This window comes from Nerophis lumbriciformis, linkage group LG01 (assembly GCF_033978685.3).
Source record: "Nerophis lumbriciformis linkage group LG01, RoL_Nlum_v2.1, whole genome shotgun sequence".
NCBI classification, from domain to species: Eukaryota; Metazoa; Chordata; class Actinopteri; order Syngnathiformes; family Syngnathidae; genus Nerophis; species Nerophis lumbriciformis.
The window spans coordinates 61,835,001-61,860,000 of NC_084548.2; the positions used below are offsets into that span (position 1 = coordinate 61,835,001).

At 35.2% G+C, this 25,000-nt stretch overlaps 1 protein-coding gene across 3 annotated transcripts in view; it reads left to right on the forward strand.

Annotated features, from left to right (window-relative positions):
- Positions 1–25,000, forward strand: part of tmem269 (transmembrane protein 269) — a 61,664-nt gene that overhangs the window by 16,339 nt on the left and 20,325 nt on the right. Inside the window, exons 2-3 of one of the 3 annotated variants that reach the window (XM_061923429.2) lie at positions 4,775–4,815; positions 6,890–6,940. Coding sequence is in view for 2 of the 3 variants with exons in the window: in XM_061923420.2 (XP_061779404.2) it covers positions 23,968–24,031 (64 nt within the window). In the remaining variant the exon portion in view is untranslated. Of the gene's footprint in view, positions 1–4,774; positions 4,816–6,889; positions 6,941–17,403; positions 24,032–25,000 lie in introns of those variants that run through there. The other 2 variants (XM_061923435.2, XM_061923420.2) reach the window with 2 other exon arrangements.

A 25,000-nucleotide genomic window follows, 5' to 3' on the forward strand; every position in this document is an offset into this window, starting at 1 on the left:
GACTTAAATTTCGGGTGGAGAAAAGTGGCGATTTTGTGAGTAGCAGTCGGATGCATCTTCTCATCAAGCAGAGCAGACGTGCGAGAGCGGAGAGTTTTCATGTAAGGTGGGTCTCCAAACTTGGGCTCACAGTGTTTTTTCAGCTTGAAAAACCAGAGCAGAACCATCTGAACGGTTGGGTGATGTTCTCCTTCAAGCTCGCTGATTGCTGACTTGAAAAGGGTGAGAAACTCGATCAAGTGTGCGAGTTGATCCTGGTGAATGCCATCGAGGCGATGTTGTTGGTCTTTGCTCCGTAGCAGCTCTCTGATGTCTTGGTATTGTTTCTGGATTGACTCCAACATCAGGACTTTACTGTTCCATCGCACATCACATTCTTGATTCACGGTGTGCTTTAGGCCGGCGACGGCACCGGTTCTTTTCAGAAATGCAACAAGCTCTTTGCAGTAATCGATCATGTCCAGGACATCTTCAATGCCCTCAGAGTCACCCTTTCTACTGAAGGTGTGTCTCAGCACTGTGTTCAGGATATGTGCGGAGCACGGAATCCAGTGGTAGGAGCGGAGTGCGGCTTTTATGTTAGGGCCCTGGTCACTGACAAAAACTACTTTAGATGGTTGTATTCTGTAGGACGTCAGTACACTGGTTATCTGCTCATGAAGGTTTTCGCTGGTTTTTTTCAGTGTTGGGTCAAACTCCACTGTTGCCAAAATACGATTTTCCAGCTTCCACTCCCTGATGTAGTGACACGTAAGGACTGTATATGCTCTCTTTTTAAATTCATCTGTCCACATATCGGTGGTTACAGAAATACCTCCGTTGTTGCTGATGGCTTTTTGGATGTCCTCCGAAAGTGTCTGCTTAGCAGTGGAAGCCTGCAGCTTTGCCCGGTCACACACAGTTTGCCGATGGGGCAGGATGGCACCAGCATCCACGGCACCGCACTTAGCGCCTATGTCAATCAGCGTCTGGGCCACTTGTTGAAACCCTTTACCCGAGACTATATCAAACGGGCGCATATCATTAGTGCACAGGTCCACACATGCATCTGTAAGCCTTGTTTTAACATCCTGTGGCACCCTTCTGGGATCACGGCGAACGAAACTGCTCATGCTGTTTGTGGAGATTCGGGGTTTTGCACAAATATGATGCACCATGTTCGATGTCCCGGTTTTATGACTGTCGTAGACGTACACAGCGTCGCAGCTCTTGCAACTCACGTAGCCAGCATTGCTGTCATCCTGATTTACAACCTCATAAAAACGAGTCCACGCTGAACTTTTCTGGCCTTTTTTTTCCCTGGTCTTTAGTATTCCCTTTTTTAGTTTGTCGCGCACCACGTTTACTGCCGGTGTTGCCATTTTTTTTTCTTCTTCTGATGTGGCGTGCTGCAGGTGCCTGCTGCAGGTGCCTGCTGATAAATAATTGCCTGTTTCAAAGAGTGCTGCTCGTTTTTCGTATGTGGCTAACAACATTTAACTATGTATATATATTTCCGAATTGGTTTAACTGCCACCCGCAAAAAAAAAAAAAAAAAAAAAAATCTCATTAATCCGCCCGACCCACCCGCGGCGCGGATAAAATCTTATTTATTTAAATTTCATCCGCCCGATCCGCGGATAATCCGCCGAATCCGCGGTTGTGTCCGCAAACCGCGCATCTCTAATATACACATACATACATACATACATACATACATACAGTATACACATATATACACACACATATATATATATATAGTGTGTGTATATATGTGTATACAGTATATATATATATATATATATATATATATATACATATGTATGTATATATATATATATGTGTGTGTGTGTGTGTGTGTGTATGTCTATATATATATGTATGTATGTATGTATGTATGTATGTATGTATGTATGTATGTATGTATTTATGTATGTATATATATATATATACACATACACACACACACACAAACCCCATTTCCATATGAGTTGGTAACTTGTATTAGATGTAAATATAAACGGAATACAATGATTTGCAAATCATTTTAAACCTATATTTAGTTGAATATGCTACAAAGACAACATATTTGATGTTCAAACTGATAAACTTTTTTTTTTTTTGCAAATAATCATTAACTTTAGAATTTGATGCCAGCAACACGTGACAAAGAAGTTGGGAAAGGTCGCAGTAAATACTGATAAAGTTGAGGAATGCTCATCAAACACTTATTTGGAACATCCCACAGGTGAACAGGCAAATTTGGAACAGGTGGGTGCCATGATTGGGTATAAAAGTAGACTCCATGAAATGCTCAGTCATTCACAAACAAGGATGGGGTGAGGGTCACCACTTTGTCAACAAATGTGTGAGCAAATTGTTGAACAGTTTAAGAAAAACCTTTCTCAACCAAGGAATTTAGGGATTTCACCATCTACGGTCCGTAATATCATCAAAGGGTTCAGAGAATCTGGAGAAATCACTGCACGTAAGCAGCTAAGCCCGTGACCTTCGATCCCTCAGGCTGTACTGCATCACAAGCGACATCAGTGTGTAAAGGATGTCACCACATGGGCTCAGGAACACTTCAGAAACCCACTGTCAGTAACTACAGTTGGTCGCTACATCTGTAAGTGCAACTTAAAACTGTACTATGCAAGGCGAAAACTGTTTATCAACAACACCCAGAAACGCCGTCGGCTTTGCTGGGCCTGACCTCATCTAAGATGGCCTGATACAAAGTGGAAAAGTGTTCTGTGGTCTGACGAGTCCACATTTCCAATTTTTTGGGGAAACTGGATTGTTATAGGCGCAAAGTTGAAAAGTCAGCATCTGTGATGGTATGGGGGTGTATTAGTGCCCAAGACATGGGTAACTTACACATCTGTGAAGGCGCCATTAATGCTGAAAGGTACATACAGATTTTGGAGCAACATATGTTGCCATCCAAGCAACGTTACCATGGACGCCCCTGCTTATTTCAGCAAGACAATGCCAAGCCACGTGTTACATCAATGTGGCTTCATAGTAAAAGAGTGCGGGTACTAGACTGGCCTGCCTGTAGTCCAGACCTGTCTCCCATTGAAAATGTGTGGCGCATTATGAAGCCTAAAATACCACAACGGAGACCCCCGGACTGTTGAACAACTTAAGCTGTACATCAAGCAAGAATGGGAAAGAATTCCACCTGAGAAGCTTAAAAAATGTGTCTCCTCAGTTCCCAAACGTTTACTGAGTGTTGTTAAAAGGAAAGGTGATGTAACACAGTGGTGAACATGCCCTTTCCCAACTACTTTGGCACGTGTTGCAGCCATGAAATTCTAAGTTAATTATTATTTGCAAAAAATAAATAAAGTTTATGAGTTTGAACATGAAATATCTTGTCTTTGTAGTGCATTCAATTGGATATGGGTTGAAAATGATTTGCAATTCATTGTATTCCGTTTATATTTACATCTAACACAATTTCCCAATTCATATGGAAACGGGTGTGTGTGTGTGTGTGTGTGTGTGTGTGTGTGTGTGTGTGTGTGTGTGTGTGTGTGTGTGTGTGTGTGTGTGTGTGTGTGTGTGTGTGTGTGTGTGTGTGTGTGTGTGTGTGTGTGTGTGTGTGTGTGTGTGTGTGTGTGTGTGTGTGTGTGTGTGTGTGTGTGTGTGTGTACTGTATATGTATGTGTGTGTATATATATATATATATATATATATATGTGTATGTGTATATATATATATGTATACATACATATATGTATGTATGTGTGTGTATATATATATATATATATATATATATATATATATAAATTAGGGCTGCAACAACTAATCAATTAAAATAGTTGGCGATTAATTTAGTCATCGATTTGTTGGATCTATGCTTTGCGCATGCGCAGAGGCTACTTTTTTTTTTATAAACCTTTATTTACAAACTGCAACATTTACAAACAGCTGAGAAACAATAATCAAAATAAGTATGGTGCCAGTATGCTGTTTTTTTCCCAATAAAATACTGGAAAGGAAGAAATGTAGTTTGTCTCTTTTATCCGATTATTAATCGATTAATCGAAGTAATAATCGACAGATTAATCGATTATCAAATTAATTGTTAGTTGCAGCCCATATATAAATATATATATATATATATATATATATATATATATATTCATTTCACTTCATCCCTACAAGCCCTTTTCACAGGTCTTTCGCAGGTTTCCCTTTTTTAGTAAGAATAAAACCCCATTGCTAGTAGCAGCAAGAATGGATGAGGAGTTGCACTATACATAAAGAAGGTTTTGCACTATAAGGTGGTTAAAAACATGTCATTTTCTCTTGATTATATTTTAGAGTGTATAACTGTTGAAATATGTCATGGAAACATCACACACATCGATCAGCTGTATATACACAACACCTCAGCCGAGTGTTGATTTACAGTGTAGAGTGAACAAGATGTAGATGATACTTTCCTGATGCTCTGCGACAAACTTTGTCCTTGGAAACAACTTAGTGCCAAGACAAAGAATAACAATCAACCACCAATCATTGATAACTATGTGATAATTAATAACTATGTGATATTTAATAACTATGTGATAATTGATAACTATGTGATACAACACTTGTAATTAATAACTATGATAATTAATAACTATGTAATGTAACACTTGTTATTAATAACTATGTGATGATTAATAACTATGTGATATGCCACCTGTAATTAATAACTATGTGATAATTAATAACAATGTGATATGCCACCTGTAATTAATAACTGACAAGATGTTGTGGTCATATTTTCTTTCAGCCACTCCAGAGAAGTCATGATCTTGTTGACGCCTTCCTCCAGTAAGTTCTCTCTGATCTGATGTTTCATCTTCAAATGAGTTAAACTTGTCATTTATTAGAAGGACATTGCAGCGTGTCGTTAAATGCATCATTCATGCTTTGCACCCAGTGGCCATTTGACAGGATTCAAGTTAAATATATTGTGAAAAAAAAAAAAAAAATTTAATACAAAATATTGTGAGGAAAAAGTTGTCATATCAGAATTTTTAGGAACTTTCTGGGGGGGAAAGAAATGACAAAACAAAAAAATTTAATTTTACCAAATCAAAGCCAAATATATTGTGAAAAAGTATTTTTATTTTATTTTAGAAAAAAGCAATATTGTGTGGAAAAAAGTTGTATTTCAAGAATTATGTAAAAATATTAATAACAAAGTTTTTTAGTTAGTTGTCATTGTACAATAATTATGTCAGAATTTTTTGAGTAAAATGTTAAACATTAAATAAATACATGCCATTTTAAAGAATTAAAGTAAAAAAAAAAAAGCCATAATTTTTGTAGAAAATAGTTTGCAATATTGTGAGGAAAAGTTGTCATATAAGATTTTTTGGGAATTTTCTGAGAAAAAAATAATTTCACAAAACAAAATTACAGTATGTAGTTTTACCAGATAAAAGCCAAATATATTATAAAAATATTCTTTTTTTTAGACAAAAGTTAGTGATTTAAAAAATATTTTTTGTCATTGTACAATAATTATTTCAGAATATTTAGAGTTAAATGTTAAACATTTCTCTCAAAAAATATGCCATTTTATTTTATTTTATTTATTTATTTATTTTTTTTAAATATGCCATTTTAAGCGATTTTAGTCAAATATATTGTGAAAAAGGCCATTTTTTTTTAGAAAAAATTATGGGGGGGCGGTATAGCTCGGTTGGGAGAGTGGCCATGCCAGCAACTTGAGGGTTCCAGGTTCGATTCCCGCTTCCGCCATCCTAGTCACTGCCTTTGTGTCCTTTTTTAAAATTTTTATTTAGCCTTTATTTAACCAGGTAAAAATCCCATTGAGATCAAGGATCTCTTTTCCAAGGGAGACCTGGCCAAGAGGGCAGCAGCAAGGTTACATTAAAAAACAGTAAACAACACATTTACAACATTAAAACTTGCTCACATGACACATGTGCATACAGACAAGGTAGACTGCAATCCTTTCACAGAAGCTTTAAACTCATTCAATGTAACAAGGGTTTGAAGTTTAATATTCGATTGTAGGTTATTCCAAGCCTTTGGTGCTGAAAACCTAAATGCTTTTTTGCCCAGTTCAGTTCTTTCTTTGGGTACGGCAAATTGCAGAACATTCATTGAACGACGATTGTGACTTCCTTGTTTCTTTGTTTAAAGACAAGACAGATAAGATGGAGTGATACCCAGAATGGTTTTGTAGATGAAAACATACCAATGATTAAGGCGTCGAGCACATAAAGATGTCCAGTTAACCATTGAGTATAATTTGCAGTGGTGAGTAAGGGTAGCGCAGTTGGTGATGAATCTCAGTGCACCGTGGTACACACTATCCGGCTTGTGCAGACAATCAGCAGTAGCATTCATGTACAACACATCTCCATAGTCAATAACAGGTAAAAAGGTTGTTTCCACCAATTTCTGTTTCACAGTAAAAGAAAAGCAAGACTTGTTTCTATAATAAAATCCCAGTAAAAGTTTCAGTTTTTTTACAACATACTGAATGTGCTCCTTAAAACACAAGTGGTCATCAATTAAAAATCCTAAATATTTAAAAGCAGATACTAACATAATTTGTTGCCCATTTCTCGTTAAAATGTTCTCACACTGCTGATCTTACAGTTTTTGATGTGGTAAAGAACATACACTTTGTTTTCTCTGCATTTAAAACCAGTTGAAGATAGCAAAGTTGTTCTTGTACTCTGTCAAATGCATGTCGTAGATATTTAAAGGCCTCAGCAGGAGTGGGTGCTGTGCAGTATATGACAGTAACATCAGCATAGAAATGGAAAGTTGAGTTCGGAATATTCTGTCCAAGATTACTTATGTAAATAGTGAATAATAAGGGGCCCAACACAGAACCTTGAGGGACACCCTTTTTCACTTGCAGTACGTCCGAGGAGGAACCTTCTATCTGAACAGCCTGAGTTCTACTTGTGAGGTAATTTGCAAACCATCCAACTGCTTGCTGAGAAAAACAATACCTGAAAGACGTTTGATTAAAATGACATGATCAACGGTATCAAATGCCTTTGGAAAAGTCAATAAAGAGGGACAGACAGCACTGCTTCTTGTCAAGAGCTTCAGTTACATTATTTATAAATTTCATAGCAGCAGTAACAGTACTGTGATTTTTGCGAAAACCTGACTGAAATGGTGACGAAATAAAGTTGGTGTTCAAAAAGTTTGATCTGTTCACTGATAAGGGATTCAAGGACTTTTGCCAGAACAGAGAGTTTAGAGATTGGTCTGTAGTTGTTTAGATTACTAGGATCACCTCCTTTTAATAGGGGGATTACAAGGGAATATTTCCAATTCAAAGGGATTTCATTTGAAATTAGAGTAAGGTTAAAAATCTGAGTCAGTGGTTCAGCTATAATTTTAGCTGCCAACTTTAAAAAGAGCGGCTCCAACTTATCTGAGCCAGCTGGCTTTCTCGGTTTAAGTTGTTTTAGAGCCCTCATGACCTCTGTTTTCGTGAAAATATTTCCAAGCCAGTTCAACATTATCAAAAAGAGCAATTCTATCCCAATTAAAAAGATGCAAGTCATGTAAAAAAGCTTGCATCCCAAATAATTTCATATTACGTTTTTCAACAAGACGAGGCTTGCTTTTAGGAATCCTTGTATCTCGCACTACTGCAATCACACAATGATCACTCCCATCATTAGGGAAAACACCGGACGCGACAAATTTAAAGGGCATATTTGTTAGAATTAAGTCAACGAGTGTAGCTTTTTGAGGATTTAGGATTAGGTCTTGTAGCTGAGTTAATTAATTGTGTTAAATTTACAGATTCACACTGTGCTTTCAAAGAGTCAGACACAGATGTGAGCCAGTCCCAGTTCAAATCACCAACCATCACTATTTCATTGTGTTTCAGTTGAGACGGAAGCTTCACAAGAGTACCGTATTTTCCGCACTATAAGGCGCACCTAAAAACCTCCAATTTTGTCAAAAGCTGACAGTGCGCCTTATATTCCAGTGCGCCTTATATATGGACCAATATTGAGCCACAACAAACCTAAACTTCATTTTCATAAAGTTTAGGTCTCGCAACTACGGTAAGCAGCCGCCAACTTCATTACGGTAAGCAGCCGCCCCCGTAGAAGAAGAAGAAGCGCGCGGTGCATGCTGGGATATATGACTGCGCGAGGCGTGCCGTTTTGATTTCCATTTGTTTGTTTATGTAAAGACCCCAAAATGGCTCCTATTAAGAGACACGCTTACGACGCAGAGTTTAAACTTAAGACGATCAGTCACGCGGTAGAACACGGGAATAGGGCAGCAGCGACACTGACTCGATTAATGACAACTTCGACGAGACGGATGCCGTATTTGTCCAACTGTTTAATTCGGACACCGAAGGAGAAGAATTCGAGGGATTCGTGGATGAGGAATAACTTCATAAAGTGAGCTTTACATGTTTATTTTGTTTGTTGTGTTGTGTGACATTAACGTTTGAGCAACGTTGAGTTATTGATATATTGTTATTGCTTTGCACTGTTTCATACTTGCCAACCTTGAGACCTCCGATTTCGGGAGGTGGGGGCGGGGGCGGGGGCGGGGGGCGTGGTTAAGAGGGGAGGAGTATATTTACAGCTAGAATTCACCAAGTCAAGTATTTCATATATATATATATATATATATATATATATATATACCGTATTTTTCGGACTATAAGTCGCAGTTTTTTTCATAGTTTGGCCGGGCTCCAGTGCGACTTATATGTTTTTTCCTTTTTTATTATGCATTTTTGGCAGGTGCGACTTATACTCCGGTGCGGCTTATACTCCGAAAAATACGGTATATATATATATATATATATATATATATATATATATATATATATATATATATATATATATAAGAAATGCTTGACTTTCAGTGAATTCTAGCTATAAATTTATATTTATTTTATTAAATATATATATATATATTTAATAAAATAAATATATATTTATAGCTAGAATTCACTGAAATATATATATATATATATATATATATATATATATATATTTATATTTAATAAAATAAATATATATTTATATCTAGAATTCACTGAAAGTCAAGTATTTCTTATATATATATATATATATATATATATATATATATATATATATATATATATATACACACCGTATTTTTCGGAGTATAAGTCGCACCGGAGTATAAGTCGCACCTGCCGAAAATGCATAATAAAAAAGGAAAAAAACATATAAGTCGCACTGGAGCCCGGCCAAACTATGAAAAAAACTGCGACTTATAGTCCGAAAAATACGGTGTATATATATATGTATGTATGTGTGTGTGTGTGTGTGTGTGTGTATGTGTGTATATATATATATATATATATATATATATATATATATATATATATATATATATATATATATATATATATATATATATATATATATATATATATATATATAAGAAGTACTTGAATTCTAGCTATAAATGTTTATTTTATATATATATATATATATATATATATATAAAATAAATACTTGAATTTCAGTGTTCATTTATTTACATATATACACACACAACACTCATCTACTCATTGTTGAGTTAAGGGTTGAATTGTCCATCCTTGTTCTATTCTCTGTCACTATTTTTCAAACCATGCTGAACACCCTCTCTGATGATGCATTGCTGTGTGGCACGCACAAAAGTGCTTTCATCAAATGCACTAGATGGCAGTATTGTCCTGTTTAAGAGTGTCACAACATTGCTGTTTACGGCAGACGAACTGCTTTACGGTAGACAAAAACGTGACTGCTGTTGTTGTGTGTTGTTGCCGCGCTGGGAGGACGTTAATGAAACTTCCTAACAATAAACCCACATAAGAAACCAAGAACTCACCCTCGATCATTCTACAGTTATGTCGTGATTGGGCAGGTACGCTGTTTATATTGTGGGTTGCGGACCTGAGTCCGCCTGAATTTCGGGAGATTTTCGAGAGAAAATTTGTCCCGGGAGGTTTTCGGGAGAGGCGCTGAATTTCGGGAGTCTCCCGGAAAATCCGGGAGGGTTGGCAAGTATGCACTATTTGGAGTGTTACTATATTGTGATTGCACTAATGTTGGATTTACCGTAACAGTATCAGACTTTTTTTTACCTGTTTATTGAATCAGGGAAAAGTTCCCCTTCACTATGTGATATAAATGTTGCACTACATGTTATACCTTGCTGTTGTTAAAAGATAAACAAAACACCACGTCACTGACTTAACCTCGGGGAAAATAATAAAACAGCTGTTTATTCATTTTGGGAGTGAACAGAGTTGTCAGAACGCTGGTTTGTAATCTATTAATAAAGTTTGACTGACCTATCTGACTGTTTTTGTTGACATTCCCTTTTAGCGCAGCTTCATCTAATGGATGCATAGGTGCGCCTTATAATCCGGTGCGCCTTTATATATGAACAAAGTTTTGAAATATGCCATTCATTGAAGGTGCGCCTTATAATCCGGTGCGCCTTATATATGAACAAAGTTTTGAAATATGCCATTCATTGAAGGTGCGCCGTATAATCCGGTGCGCCTTATATATGAACAAAGTTTTGAAATATGCCATTCATTGAAGGTGCGCCTTATAGTGCGGAAAATACGGTAGTTAGGGAATTACTAGGGGCAGATGGAGTCCTATAACACCCCACTATCACTAGGTGATTTCTAGCTAATTCAATTTCAAGTGCTAACAGTTCAAGTTATTTACTTACTGATTCAGAAAGCACTAATTTAACATCAAACCTCTGCTTAGTATATATAGCCACTCCACCACCTTTTCTTTGTCGGTCAGTACGATAGACATTACAGCCATGAATGTAAATATCTTTATCAAGCACAGATTGTTTAAGCCAAGATTCAGATAAGACTACAATATCAGCATTTGTTGAGTTTATCCAGATCTTTATCATATCAAGTTTAGGGAGTAAACTCCGAACATTGATATGAATAATCCCAAGACCAGATCTAGTTTTAAAATCCACAGGTGTAAAACATTGTGTAGGTGTATCAGGGCCTGGATGCATAGTGTGAAGCGACTGGGATGAGAATCAGCACCTCCAAATCCGAGTCCATGGTTCTCGCCCGGAACAGGGTGGAGTGCCATCTCCGGGTTGGGAAGGAGACCCTGCCCCAAGTGGAGGAGTTCAAGTACCTCGGAGTCTTGTTCACGAGTGAGGGAAGAGTGGATCGTGAGGTCGACAGGCAGATCGGTGCGGCGTCTTCAGTAATGCGGACGCTGTATCGATCCGTTGTGGTGAAGAAGGAGCTGAGCCGGAAGGCAAAGCTCTCAATTTACCGCTCGATCTACGTTCCCATCCTCACCTATGGTCATGAGCTTTGAGTTATGACCGAAAGGACAAGATCACGGGTACAAGCGGCCGAAATGAGTTTCCTCCGCCGGGTGGCGGGGCTCTCCCTTAGAGATAGGGTGAAAAGCTCTGCCATCCGGGGGGAGCTCAAAGTAAAGCCGCTGCTCCTCCACATCGAGAGGAGCCAGATGAGGTGGTTCGGGCATCTGGTCAGGATGCCACCCGAACGCCTCCCTCGTCTGACCGGTAGGAGGCCACGGGGAAGACCCAGGACACATTGGGAGGACTATGTCTCCCGGCTGGCCTGGGAACGCCTCGGGATCCCCCGGGAGGAGCTGGAAGAAGTGGCTGGGGAAAGGGAAGTCTGGGCTTCCCTGCTTAGGCTGCTGCCCCCGCGACCCGACCACGGATAAGCGGAAGAAGATGGATGGAAATCTTCAATCTTCTACATAAATCTTCAACTGAGATAAGGCAGAGGTTATTTTGTAGCTGTCACTATGACGAAATGTCAAATTATCAAAGTTGTCATCTTGAAGTAGCATAGCTTGTGGGGGGGCACCAGTAAAACCACACAAAAGTATAAAACACAATATAATGATTTGTGACATAGTGAGAGGAGAAGTTCCACTTGTTTTACCACTTTTAAAGATGTTAGCAGACAGGGCTGAAGGCTAACAACCAAGGCCGATGGGTGGAAGCTCGTAGACGAAACCAGTGGCTTGATTGATTGATTGATTGATTGAGACTTTTATTAGTAGGTTGCACACAGTACATATTCCGTACAATTTACCACTAAATGGTAACACCCGAATAAGTTTTTCAACTTGTTTAAGTCGGGGTTCATGTTACAGATATATACTATCAGATATACTATCATCATAATACAGTCATCACACAAGATAATCATCACGGTGTATACATTGAATTATTTACATTATTTACAATTCGGGGTGTGTGTGTGGGGGGGGGGGGGGGGGGGGGTTAGGTTTGGTTGTTATCAGTCATCAACAATTGAGAACAGAGAAATGGATATTGAAACAGTGTAGGTCTGACTTGGTAGGATATGTACAGCAAGTAGTGGACATAGAGAGAGAGAGAGAGATCAGAAGGCATAAGAAAAATATCTGCATTTGATTGTTTACATTTGATTATTAACAACAATCCGGGGGGGGTGTTAGTTTAGGGTTGAAGTTGCCTGGAGGTGCACTTTTATTGCGGTTTTGAAGGAGGATAGAGATGCACTTTCTTGTATACCTGTTGGAGTGCATTCCACATTGATGTGGCATAGAAAGAGAATGAGTTAAGACCTTTGTTAGATCGGAATCTGGGTTTAACGTGGTTAGTGGAGCTCCCCCTGGTGTTGTGGTTATGGCGGTCATTTACGTTAAGGAAGTAGTTTGACATGTACTTTGGTATCAGGGAGGTGTAGCGGATTTTATAGACCAGGCTCAGTGCAAGTTGTTTTACTCTGTCCTCCACCCTGAACCAGCCCACTTTGGAGAAGTGGGTAGGAGTGGGGTGGGATCTGGGGAGGAGGTTTAGAAGTAATCTGACTAGCTTGTCCTGGGATGTTTGGAGTCTAGATTTGAGGGTTTTGGAGGTGCTAGGGTACCAGGAGGTGCATGCGTAATCGAAAAAGGGTTGAATGAGAGTTCCCGCCAGAATCTTCATGGTGCTTTTGTTGACCAGAGAGGAGATTCTATAGAGAAATCTTGTTCGTTGGTTGACCTTTTTGATTACCTTGGTTGCCATTTTATCACAGGAAAGATTAGCCTCTAGAATGGAACCTAGGTAGGTGACCTCATCTTTCCTGGTGATAACAATGTCACCCACTTTTATAGTGAAGTCGTTGACTTTCTTAAGGTTGATGTGGGACTCAAGCAGGATGGATTCTGTTTTAACCCAAGTGTATGGATAGCTTGTTGTCAGCGAGCCAGGTGCAAGTTCTACAGAGTTCAGCACTGAGGATTTTCTCCACCTGTGACTTGGCTGAAGGCAAACAGCAGGCAGGTCGATGTTGGAAGGTTAGCAGGCAGGCCGAGGTTGCTAGCTGTCTGCTACTGCTACCTGAACAGGTGGATTATAGGTAGGCCAAAGTCTATGGCAATCCAGTGACATTTGATGAGAAACTATCCACCAGAAATCCCACTCTGCAGAGACTTTGTTTATCTTGCAGAGTACCATTCATTCAGACTAAAAATAATTAAAATCTCATACATAAAAACACAAAAACTCAGACCTCAAGTAAGAACACACTGAACACAATAGACATGGCTGTCATCTTGGGCAAGACACTTTACCCACCTGCTCCCAGTGCCACCCACACTGGTTTAAATGTAACTTAGATATTGGGTTTCACTATGTAAAGCGCTTTGAGTCACTAGAGAAAAGCGCTATATAAATATAATTCACTTCACATCACTTAGAAAATAGGTTACAATATTGTATGAAAAAGTTGTCATATAGGATTTTTTTAGGAATCTTCTGAGAAAAAAAAAATTCACAAAACAAAATTTTGTAATTTTAGCAGATAAACGTATATATTATATATTATTTATTATAAAAAAAATAGTATTTTTATTCGAAAAATGTTGTAATATTTGAAGAAATTGTACAATAATTATGTTAGAATATTTTGAGTAAAATGTTAAACATTTACAAAAAAAATATATGCCATTTTAAAGGATTAAAGTAAAATATAGTTAGAAAAAGGGCATCATGTTTTAGAAAATAGGTTGCAATATTGTGAGAAAAAGTTGTCATATGAGATTAATATTACTTTTTTTTTAGGGGGGGCGTTAGTGATATGTCATGATATGTTGTTTTTTTAGAAAAAAGTTAGTAATATATCCATTCATCCATCTTCTTCCGCTTATCCGAGGTCGGGTCGCGGGGGCAGCAGCCTAAGCAGGGAAGCCCAGACTTCCCTTTCCCCAGCCACTTCGTCCAGCTCCTCCCGGGGGATCCCGAGGCGTTCCCAGGCCAGCCGGGAGACATAGTCTTCCCAACGTGTCCTGGGTCTTCCCCGTGGCCTCCTACCGGTCGGACGTGCCCGAAACACCTCCCGAGGGAGGCGTTCGGGTGGCATCCTGACCAGATGCCCGAACCACCTCATCTGACTCTTCTCGATGTGGAGGAGCGGCGGCTTTACTTTGAGCTCCCCCCGGATGGCAGAGCTTCTCACCCTATCTCTAAGGGAGGAAACTCATTTCGGCCGCTTGTACCCTTGATCTTGTCCTTTCGATCATGACCCCAAAGTTCATGACCATAGGTGAGGATGGGAACGTAGATCGACCGGTAAATTGAGAGCTTTGCCTTCCGGCTCAGCTCCTTCTTCACCACAACGGATCGATACAGCGTCCGCATTACTGAAGATGCCGCACCGATCCGCCTGTCGATCTCACGATCCACTCTTCCCTCACTCGTGAACAAGACTCCGAGGTACTTGAACTCCTCCACTTGGGGCAAGATCTCCTCCCCAACCCGGAGATGGCAGTGAGATGGTTAGTAATATATATATATTTTTAATTGTCCTTGTATAAGAATTATGTCAGATTATTTTGAGTAAAAATTTAAACAGTTACAAAAAAATCTATGCCATTTTAAAGGATTAAAGTCAAATATATTGTGAGAGGAGTCTTTTTTTTTTTTTTTTTTTTAGAAAATAGGTTGAAATATATGAAATATTGTCAAATGATTTTTTTAGGAATTTTCTGAGAATATTTTTTTTCCACAAAACAAAGTGATGTAATTTGACCAGATAAAAGCCAAATTTATTATAAAATGTTTTTGTTTTTTTGTTGTTGTTTTTTTAGAAAAAAGTTAGTAATATATATATAAATGTTTTTTAAATTGTCATTGTGTAAGAATTATGTCAGAATATTTTGAGTAAAATGTTAAACAATTACAAAAAGAAATATACCATTTTAAAGGATTAAAGTCAAATATATTGTGAAAGGAGTCTTTTTTTTTTTTTTTTTTTAGAAAATAGGTTGCAATATTGTGAGAAAAAGTTGTCATATGAGATTTTTTAAGCAATTTTGTGAGAAAAAAAAATTCACAAAACAAAATCATCTAATTTTATCAGATAAAAGACAAATATATTATAAAAATAGTCTTTTTTTTTTTTTTTTTTTAGAAAAAAGTTTGTTATATTTTAAGAAAAATGTCATCATTGTACAAGAATTATGTCAGGATATTTTGAGTAAAATATTAAACATTTACAAAAAGAAATATACCATTTTAAAGGATTAAAGTAAAATATATTGTGAAAGGAGTCTTTTTTTTTTAGAAAATAGGTTGCAATATTGTGAGAAAAAGTTGTCATATGAGATTTTTTAAACAATTTTGTGAGAAAAAAAAAATTCACAAAACAAAATCATCTAATTTTATCAGATAAAAGACAAATATATTATAAAAATAGTCTTTTTTTTTTTTTTTTTTTAGAAAAAAGTTTGTGATATTTTAAGAAAAATGTCGTCATTGTACAAGAATTATGTCAGAATATTTTGAGTAAAATATTAAACATTTACAAAAAGAAATATACAATTTTAAAGGATTAAAGTCAAATGTATTGTGAAAGGAGTCTCTTTTTTTTTTTTAGAAAATAGGTTGCAATATTGTGAGAAAAAGTTGTCGTCATGAGATTTTTTAAACAATTTTGTGAGAAAAAAACATTTCACAAAACAAAATTATGCAATTTTATCAGATAAAAGACAAATATATTATAAAAATAGTCTTTTTTTTTTTTTTTTTTTTTTTTTTTTTTTAGAAAAAAGTTTGTGATATTTTAAGAAAAATGTTGTCATTGTACAATAATTATATCAGAATATTTTGAGTAAAATATTAAACATTTACAAAAAGAAATATACCATTTTAAAGGATTAAAGTCAAATATATTGTGAAAGGAGTCTTTTTTTAATTTAGAAAATAGGTTGCAATATTGTGAGAAAAAGTTGTCATATGAGATTTTTTAAACAATTTTGTGAGAAAAAAAAATTCACAAAACAAAATCATCTAATTGTATCAGATAAAATACAAATATATTATAAAAATAGTCTTTTTTTTTTTTTTTTTTTAGAAAAAAGTTTGATATTTTAAGAAAAATGTCATCATTGTACAAGAATTATGTCAGGATATTTTGAGTAAAATATTAAACATTTACAAAAAGAAATATACCATTTTAAAGGATTAAAGTAAAATATATTGTGAAAGGAGTCTTTTTTTTTTAGAAAATAGGTTGCAATATTGTGAGAAAAAGTTGTCATATGAGATTTTTTAAACAATTTTCTGAGAAAAAAAAATTCACAAAACAAAATCATCTAATTTTATCAGATAAAAGACAAATATATTATAAAAATAGTCTTTTTTTTTTTTTTTTTTGAAAAAAGTTTGTGATATTTTAAGAAAAATGTCGTCATTGTACAAGAATTATGTCAGAATATTTTGAGTAAAATATTAAACATTTACAAAAAGAAATATACAATTTTAAAGGATTAAAGTCAAATGTATTGTGAAAGGAGTCTCTTTTTTTTTTTTAGAAAATAGGTTGCAATATTGTGAGAAAAAGTTGTCGTCATGAGATTTTTTAAACAATTTTGTGAGAAAAAAACATTTCACAAAACAAAATTATGCAATTTTATCAGATAAAAGACAAATATATTATAAAAATAGTCTTTTTTTTTTTTTTTTTTTTTTTTTTTTTTTAGAAAAAAGTTTGATATTTTAAGAAAAATGTTGTCATTGTACAATAATTATATCAGAATATTTTGAGTAAAATATTAAACATTTACAAAAAGAAATATACCATTTTAAAGGATTAAAGTCAAATATATTGTGAAAGGAGTCTTTTTTTAATTTAGAAAATAGGTTGCAATATTGTGAGAAAAAGTTGTCATATGAGATTTTTTAAACAATTTTGTGAGAAAAAAAAATTCACAAAACAAAATCATCTAATTGTATCAGATAAAATACAAATATATTATAAAAATAGTTTTTTTTTTTTTTTTTTTTTTTTTTTTTTTTGTGATATTTTAAGAAAAATGTCGTCATTGTACAAGAGTTATGTCAGAATATTTTAAGTAAAATATTAAACATTTACAAAAAAAGATATGGCATTTTAAAGGATTAAAGTCAAATATATTGTGAAAAAGGCCATATTTTTTTGAAAATAGGTTCCAATATTGTGAGAAAAAGTTGTCATATGAGATTATTTAGGAATCTTTGGAGAAAATGATTTACAAAACAAAATTATGTAATTTTACCAGATAAAAGCCAAATATAAGTTTTACAAACAGTGTTAATACAATGCATCCTTCTCCCTGAGACAAGCTTGTGCCTGACCGCATACCGGAGTGTGGTTAGATGTTGTAATCCTTCAGAGTTGAGCAACGTGGGTGGGGATGGTAGTCATCACAAAATTGGTTAGACAGACGGATGTTCATGACAGCCTTGGGCATCACAAAGATCCAGAGACACTGGCTTGCTCGTTCAGCAGCACTGGACAGGGCCTTGATGGCTTGACGTTGGGCCTGGCCCCGGACTACCATGTTCTTAAGGAGACTGGAGCCTCTGCAGCCCACATCCACAGGGAGAACTGTGGCCTTCCAGCCCCGTTGTTCAGCACCCGCTGCCAACTCGGCATACCGGAGCTTCTTGCTCGCAGATGACCACATCACGAGATCTGGCCTGAGGTTGGTCGTGGCAATCTCCACTGGAAGGAGAGTTTCTGCTCCAGGTCAACAAGAAGCCTCCAATCCCGTGCTTCTCCCAGCTGTCCGTTCTCTGCTTTAGGTGTGCAGGACTTTGGTTGCTTCTCCCCCTCGTGCACAAACTGCCTTGAAGAGGCAGGATGGGAGGAAGGCGGCAGAGCGTTGACAACCGTGCGTCGACTCCAGTGAAGCTGCTAGACATTTCAGCACTTGGTTGTGCTGCCAAGTGTATCGAAGGCTTGTCTTGCAGCCGACCAGGATGTGTTTCAGGTTTGCTGGAGATGGACAGAGGGGGCATGTGGGGTCTTCTTCGTACCACTGGCTGAGGTTCTGTGGTGATGTTAGGACGTCGTATGTGGCTCGCAGAATGAAGCCGGTTCAAAAAGCTTCCATGTCCCAAATCTCTTTCCAGGAGAGCTTTCGCTTCTCAACATTTTCCCAACACATCCAATGACCTTGCTTTCCTTGTGAGACAGCCTTTGCACACCTCGCAGCCTCTTCCCCTCTGCGAACTTCCTCGACCACAAGCCCACGTTGCTGAGCTGGACCTGCCTTGTCGAGACCAAGGCCACCTCTTCCTCTTTGCACGTGGTCGACAATGTCCCGAGGCTTAAGGGCTGACTTGGCCTGGTGTGCAGCTGCAGCTGGAGTCCACTTCCTCCCGGTTACAAGGGTCAGAGCGTTTTTAGCCACACAGGGTCTCGGTATTCTGTCAGTATCATCTCCAGCCGGTCTTTGGTACTCTTGATTTCCTCTGTGAGGCTGGACAGACGAAGCTCCAGGATGCCTTTACCATACAAAGCTATGTTGGTAAGGCACTTGGGAAGACCTAGCCATAAATAAAGTTGATTTGATTTGATTTGATTTCCTGGCAAAGGAGCTGATCAACCTCTCAAGTTTCTCAACCTTTGAGGTCAGCATCTCATAGATGGTCAGAGGCCACATCAACCGAGGTATTAGACCAAACTGAAGACACCAAAGCTTCAACCTGCCAGGGAGCATGGTCTTGTCGATGCGCTGAAGACTGCTGGTAGCATCCTGTCTAAGCTGTTCCACTTGGGTCGTGTCCTTGAGGGTTGCATCGTACCACCGCCCGAGGCTCTTGATTGGCTTCGCTACCACGGTTGGTATGGGCTCCTCGCCGATGTAAAAGCGCTGGTCCGATAGCTTGCCTTTGACAACAGTCAGGCTCCTGGACTTGCTCGGTTTGAACTTCATCCGGGCCCATTCAATGTTTTCCTGCAGCTTCCTCACCAGTCGTCTGGTACATGGGATGGTTGAAGTGAGAGTGGTCATATCACCCATGTATGCCCTAATGGGAGGGAGCCAAAGGCCTGGTTTTAGCTGCTCTCCTCCCACCACCCATCGAGATGCACGGATGATGACCTCCGTTTCCATGGTGAAGGCCAGTGGGGAAATGGTGCATCCTGCCATAATGCCCACCTCCAGGTGTTGCCAAGCCGTGGTGTACTCTGGCGTTGACAGGCATATCTGCACGTCCAAGAAATAGGCCCTGACGAGGGCAGTGATAGCATCTAGAACCTGGTAGTAGCTTAATGTAGTCCACAGGACGTTGTGTGGAAATGAGCCAAAGGCGTTGGCCAGATCCAGGAAAACCACATGGAGGTCTCTTCCATCACTCTTTGCGGCCTGGACTTGGTGCCATATCATGCTCAGGTGCTCGACACACACCCGGGAAAGCCTGGCATCCCTGCTTTCTGCACTGATGTGTCAATGAAGTGGTTCATTTCCAGGTAGGTGGTCATCCTGCGAGCCACTACAGAGAAGAACATTTGTTCTTAATTTCTGCCTGGCCCCGGATTCCCATGTTCTTAAGGAGACTGGTAGTTAAAGTTAAAGTTAAAGTACCAATGATTGTCACACACACACTAGGTGTGGCGAGATTATTCTCTGCATTTGACCCATCACCCTTGATCACCCCCTGGGAGGTGAGGGGAGACCTGCCCACGAAGCCTCTGCAGCCCACCTCCACAGGGAGAACTGTAAAAATATAAAAATAATTATTTATTTATTTAAAAAAAAAAAAATTCAAGAAAAATTATTAATATTTCCAGAAAAATGTTGTCATTGTACAAGAATTATGTCAGAATATTTTGAGTAAAATGTTAAACAATTACAAGAAAAATATGCCATTTTAAAGGATTAAAGTCAAATTTATTATGAAAAAGGCCGTATTTTTTTTTAGAAAATAGGTTGCAATATTGTAAGAAAGTTGTGATATAAGATTTTTTAGGAATTTTGTGAGAAAAAAAAATTTCACACAACAAAATTATGTAATTTTACCAGATAAAAGCCAATTATATTCTAAAAAATAGTGTGGGTTTTTTTTTTTAGAAAAGTTAGTAATATTTTAAGAAAAATGTTGTCATTGCACAAGAATTATGTCAGATTATTTTGAGTAAAATGTTAAACATCGACAATAAAAAATGTCATTTTAAAGAATTAAAGTAAAATTTATTGTGAAAAATGTTTTGTTTTTTTTAGAAAATAGCCAGCAATCTTATGAGAAAAAGTTGTCAAGATTTTTTAGGAATCTTCTGATAAAAAAAATTATTTCACAAAACAAAATTATGTAATTTGACCAGATAAAAGCCACATATATTATAAAAAATTGTGTTATTTTTTGAGAAAAGTTATTGTTTTAAGAATTTTTTTGTCATTGTACAAGAATTCCATCCATCCATTTTTTACTGCTTGTCCCAAGAATTATGTCAGAATATTTTGAGGAAAATGTTAAACATTTACAATAAAAAAATATGCAATTTTACAGGAAATAATGTCAAATACTGTTTATTGTGAACAAGTATTTATTTTTTTCCAGAAAAACGCAACATTTTATCAAAAAAAGTTATCATTCAAGAATTGTGTAAAAACATTAAGAAAATAAGTTGTCTTTTAGTTTAGTCTATTTTTTTTTTTTTAGAAAATAGCCAGCAATCTTATGAGAAAAAGTTGTCAAATAAGATTTTTTAGGAATTTTCTGATTAAAAAAAATATTTCACAAAACAAAATTATATAATTTGACCAGATAAAAGCCAAATATATTATAAAAAATAGTCTTATTTTTTGAGAAAAGTTATTAATGTTTTAAGACATTTTTTTGTCATTGTACAAGAATTCCATCCATCCATTTTCTACTGCTTGTCCCAAGAATTATGTCCGACTATTTTGAGGAAATATGCAATTTTACAGGAAATAATGTCAAATACTGTATATTGTGAACAAGTATTTATTTTTTTTCCAGAAAAACGCAACATTTTATCAAAAAAAGTTATCATTCAAGAATTGTGTAAAAATATTAAGAAAATAAGTTTAGTCTTTTTTTTAAATGGTATGCAATTTTTCATGATTGAAGTCATATTATCCATCCATCCATCCATTTTCTACCGCTTATTCCCTTTGGGCTCGCGGGGGGTGCTGGAGCCTATCTCAGCTACAATCGGGGAAAATTGTTTATTTTATTTTGGAAAAAAGTTGCATTACAGTCTGCAAAAACTTTTTGGAATATTCTGAAAAAAAATGTTTATTTATTTTACACGACAAATGTATGTAATTTTACAGGATTAAAGTTTATTATAAAAAAAAAAATAGAAATAGTTTGAAAAAAAAGTTGTCATTGATATTGTGTAAAAATTATGCAATGTTACAGGATTAAAGTCCTTTTTTTTTTTTTTTAAAGAAAACACAGTATTATGTGAAAAATTATCTTACAAGAATTGTGTAGGAATATTTTAAGAAAAAAGTTTACATTTAAAAAAAAAAAGAAAAGTCTACCGATTAACATGATTTTTTTTTAGAAAAACGCAAAATCGTGTGAAAAAATGTATCTTACAAGAATTGTGTAGAAATAATTTAAGAAAAGTATATTTTAAGAAAAAAGTTTAAAAAAAAAATTAAACAAAAAAGTCTACCAATGATAAAAGTTAAAAAAAATTGTAAAAAAAAAAAAAAAAAAAAAAAAAGTCTTGTGAAAAAATGTGTAGAAATATTTTAACAAAATAATATTTTAAGAAAAGTTTCCTTTTTTTTTAAATTAAAAGGTCTGCCAATGATTAAAGTCAAATAAATTGTGAAAAAAACCAGGATTTTTTTTGTTTGTTTTTTTTCCCAGAAAAAACAAGTTTGAATATTGTGAAAAGGTTTTCATACAATAATTTTTAATAATATTCTTGAGAGTTTTTCATTTTATTTTACAAGACAAAATTATGTAATTTTACAAGATTGAAAGTCAAATATATGATGAAAAAGTTTTTTGGGGTGGGGGAAAGTTATTAATTTTGTGATAAAAAAAAAAAAGTTGTCGTACAAAAAATATGCACTGGAGAAATATTTTAAGTTTAAATTTGACACAAAAATGGTTACCACAAAAATGTAAATATTGTGAAACTATTGTGGGGGGAAAGTATTTGTTTACAAAATAGTTACCAATGTGTCTACAAACTGTAGAAATATTGGAGAAAAAGGTTTACATTTTACAAGAATATTTTACAGAATGCTAAAAACACGGAATGCTAACACTCGGCTAATGGTGTAGCCGCGGCTGTCAGGTTGACTAAGTTTTAGCAGAACAACTCACGTGGGTTCAGCACATGTCTAACTTGGAAGAATTACCCAGGATGTGATGAAGTATTTCCAGGTAATGGTCGTGTTGTAGTGGCCAGGTGATGCTTGGAGGATCCTCCAGGCTACCAGTGAGTACTGTAATCTACAGTAGAAAGATTTATATCAGTGCAAAGGTGACTCTGAGGATGATATTTCATGTTTAGAGCGCCCTAATGATGTTCAATATCCATGATCCATGATGTTCAATATCCAACTTTGTGCAAATTGTAGTTTTCTCAAAGAGACTTTAAAGTCCATCCTAGCTTTTATTGTTGTAAATAAAAACACAAAAATAAAGATTTGGACTGTTGAATTTCCATAGGTCAGCGCTTTTCATTGTTGTGAGCAGACAAATTGATCTCACGTCTGGTATGTGTGTCAACGCATCACACTTCACTGGAGCGTGTGTGCGTGTGCGTGCGTGCGTGTGTGTGTGTGTGAGTGTGTGTGTGTGTGTGTCCTTAATGCGTTTCACTGCTAACAGTTCACAAAAAATAACGACTGCAAGTAAATAACAAATAATAATGAATAATAGCAAATAATAATAATAAATCATAATAATAATAAATAATAATAACAAATAATAATAATAATGATAAATAATAGCAAATAACGATATTATAAAATAACAAACCATTTTTAATAATAACAAATACAAATAATAAAACTTAATCATAGCAAATAGTAACAAATAAAACATAACACATAATAAATCATAGCAAATAATAACAAATAAAAATAATAAATATTAACAAATAATAATGATAAATAATAACATAATAAATAACAAATAATAATAATAATAAATCATAACGAATAACAATGATCCATAATTATAAATAATATTAATAAATAATTACGAATAATAATAAATAATATAATAATAAATCATAAATAATGATAGATAATAACATATTAAATAATATTGATAGATAATAACAAATAATATTAATAAAAAACATAATAATGAATAATACATAACAAATAATAAATTATAACAAATAATAAATCATAGCACATAATAAATAACAAATAATGATCATAAATAACAAATATTAATAACAAATAATATAAATAATAATAAATCATAATAAATAGTAGCAAATACATAACAAATAATAATAATAAATAACAAATAATAATAATAATAAATAATACCCAATAATAATAGTAAATAATAACAAATACCGGTACCATGTAATACCGCGTGAGGTGCCCTGGGAGTGACGTCATCAAGTTGTGGTAGTGAAATGTGGTGCGAGATAATTGTTACGTTGTGATAAACGTATCAAGGAACAGGAAGAAGATCCAAATGAAGAAGGAGAAGAGTTGCTTGGATTTGTCTTTTTCCCCCCTGATTTTTATGCTTTTTATGGGTAAGTAAGATATCAAATATTATTAAGCCTTTTATTCTGAAAATCAACCGGGTTTATTTTGTTTATGTGCCATACTTCCTGTTCCGCGAGACCCTGACCCGTGTGAAGTGGCTGTGGCTGTGGCTTTGCTGCGGCGTCCAGCAAAATCAAGCCTGAAGACGATTCGGGAACATGGCGTCAAAACATACTTCCCAAGTCCTATACATACATACATACATATATATATATATATATATATATATATACATATATATATATACATATATATATATATATATATATATATATATATATATATATATATATATAATCACGCGGAACAGGAAGTACGGCACATAAACAATATATGTATGTATATATATGTGTATATACATGTGTGTATATATATATACGTATATATGTATGTATATTTATATACATACTTATATACATATATATATATATATATGTATATATATATATATATATATATACACATATATATATGTGTGTGTATATATATAATGTGTATATATATATATATATATATATATGTATATGTGTGTGTGTATATATATATATATATATATGTGTATATATATATATATATATATATAATCGATTATAAAAATAGTTGGCGATTAATTTAGTCGATTCGTTGGATCCATACGCAGAGGCTTTTTATTTTTTATTTAATCCTTTATTTATAAACTGCAACATTTACATACATTTTTTTTATAAACCTTTATTTATAAACTGCAACATTTATAAACAGCTGAGAAACAATAATCAAAATAAGTATGGTGCCAGTATGCTGTTTTTTTTCCCAATAAAATACTGGAAAGGATAGAAATGTAGTTTGTCTCTTCTATCCGATTATTAATCGATTAATCAAAGTAATAATTGACAGATTAATCGATTATCAAATTAGATGATTAAATGCAGCCCTAATATATATATATATATATATATATATATATATATATATAT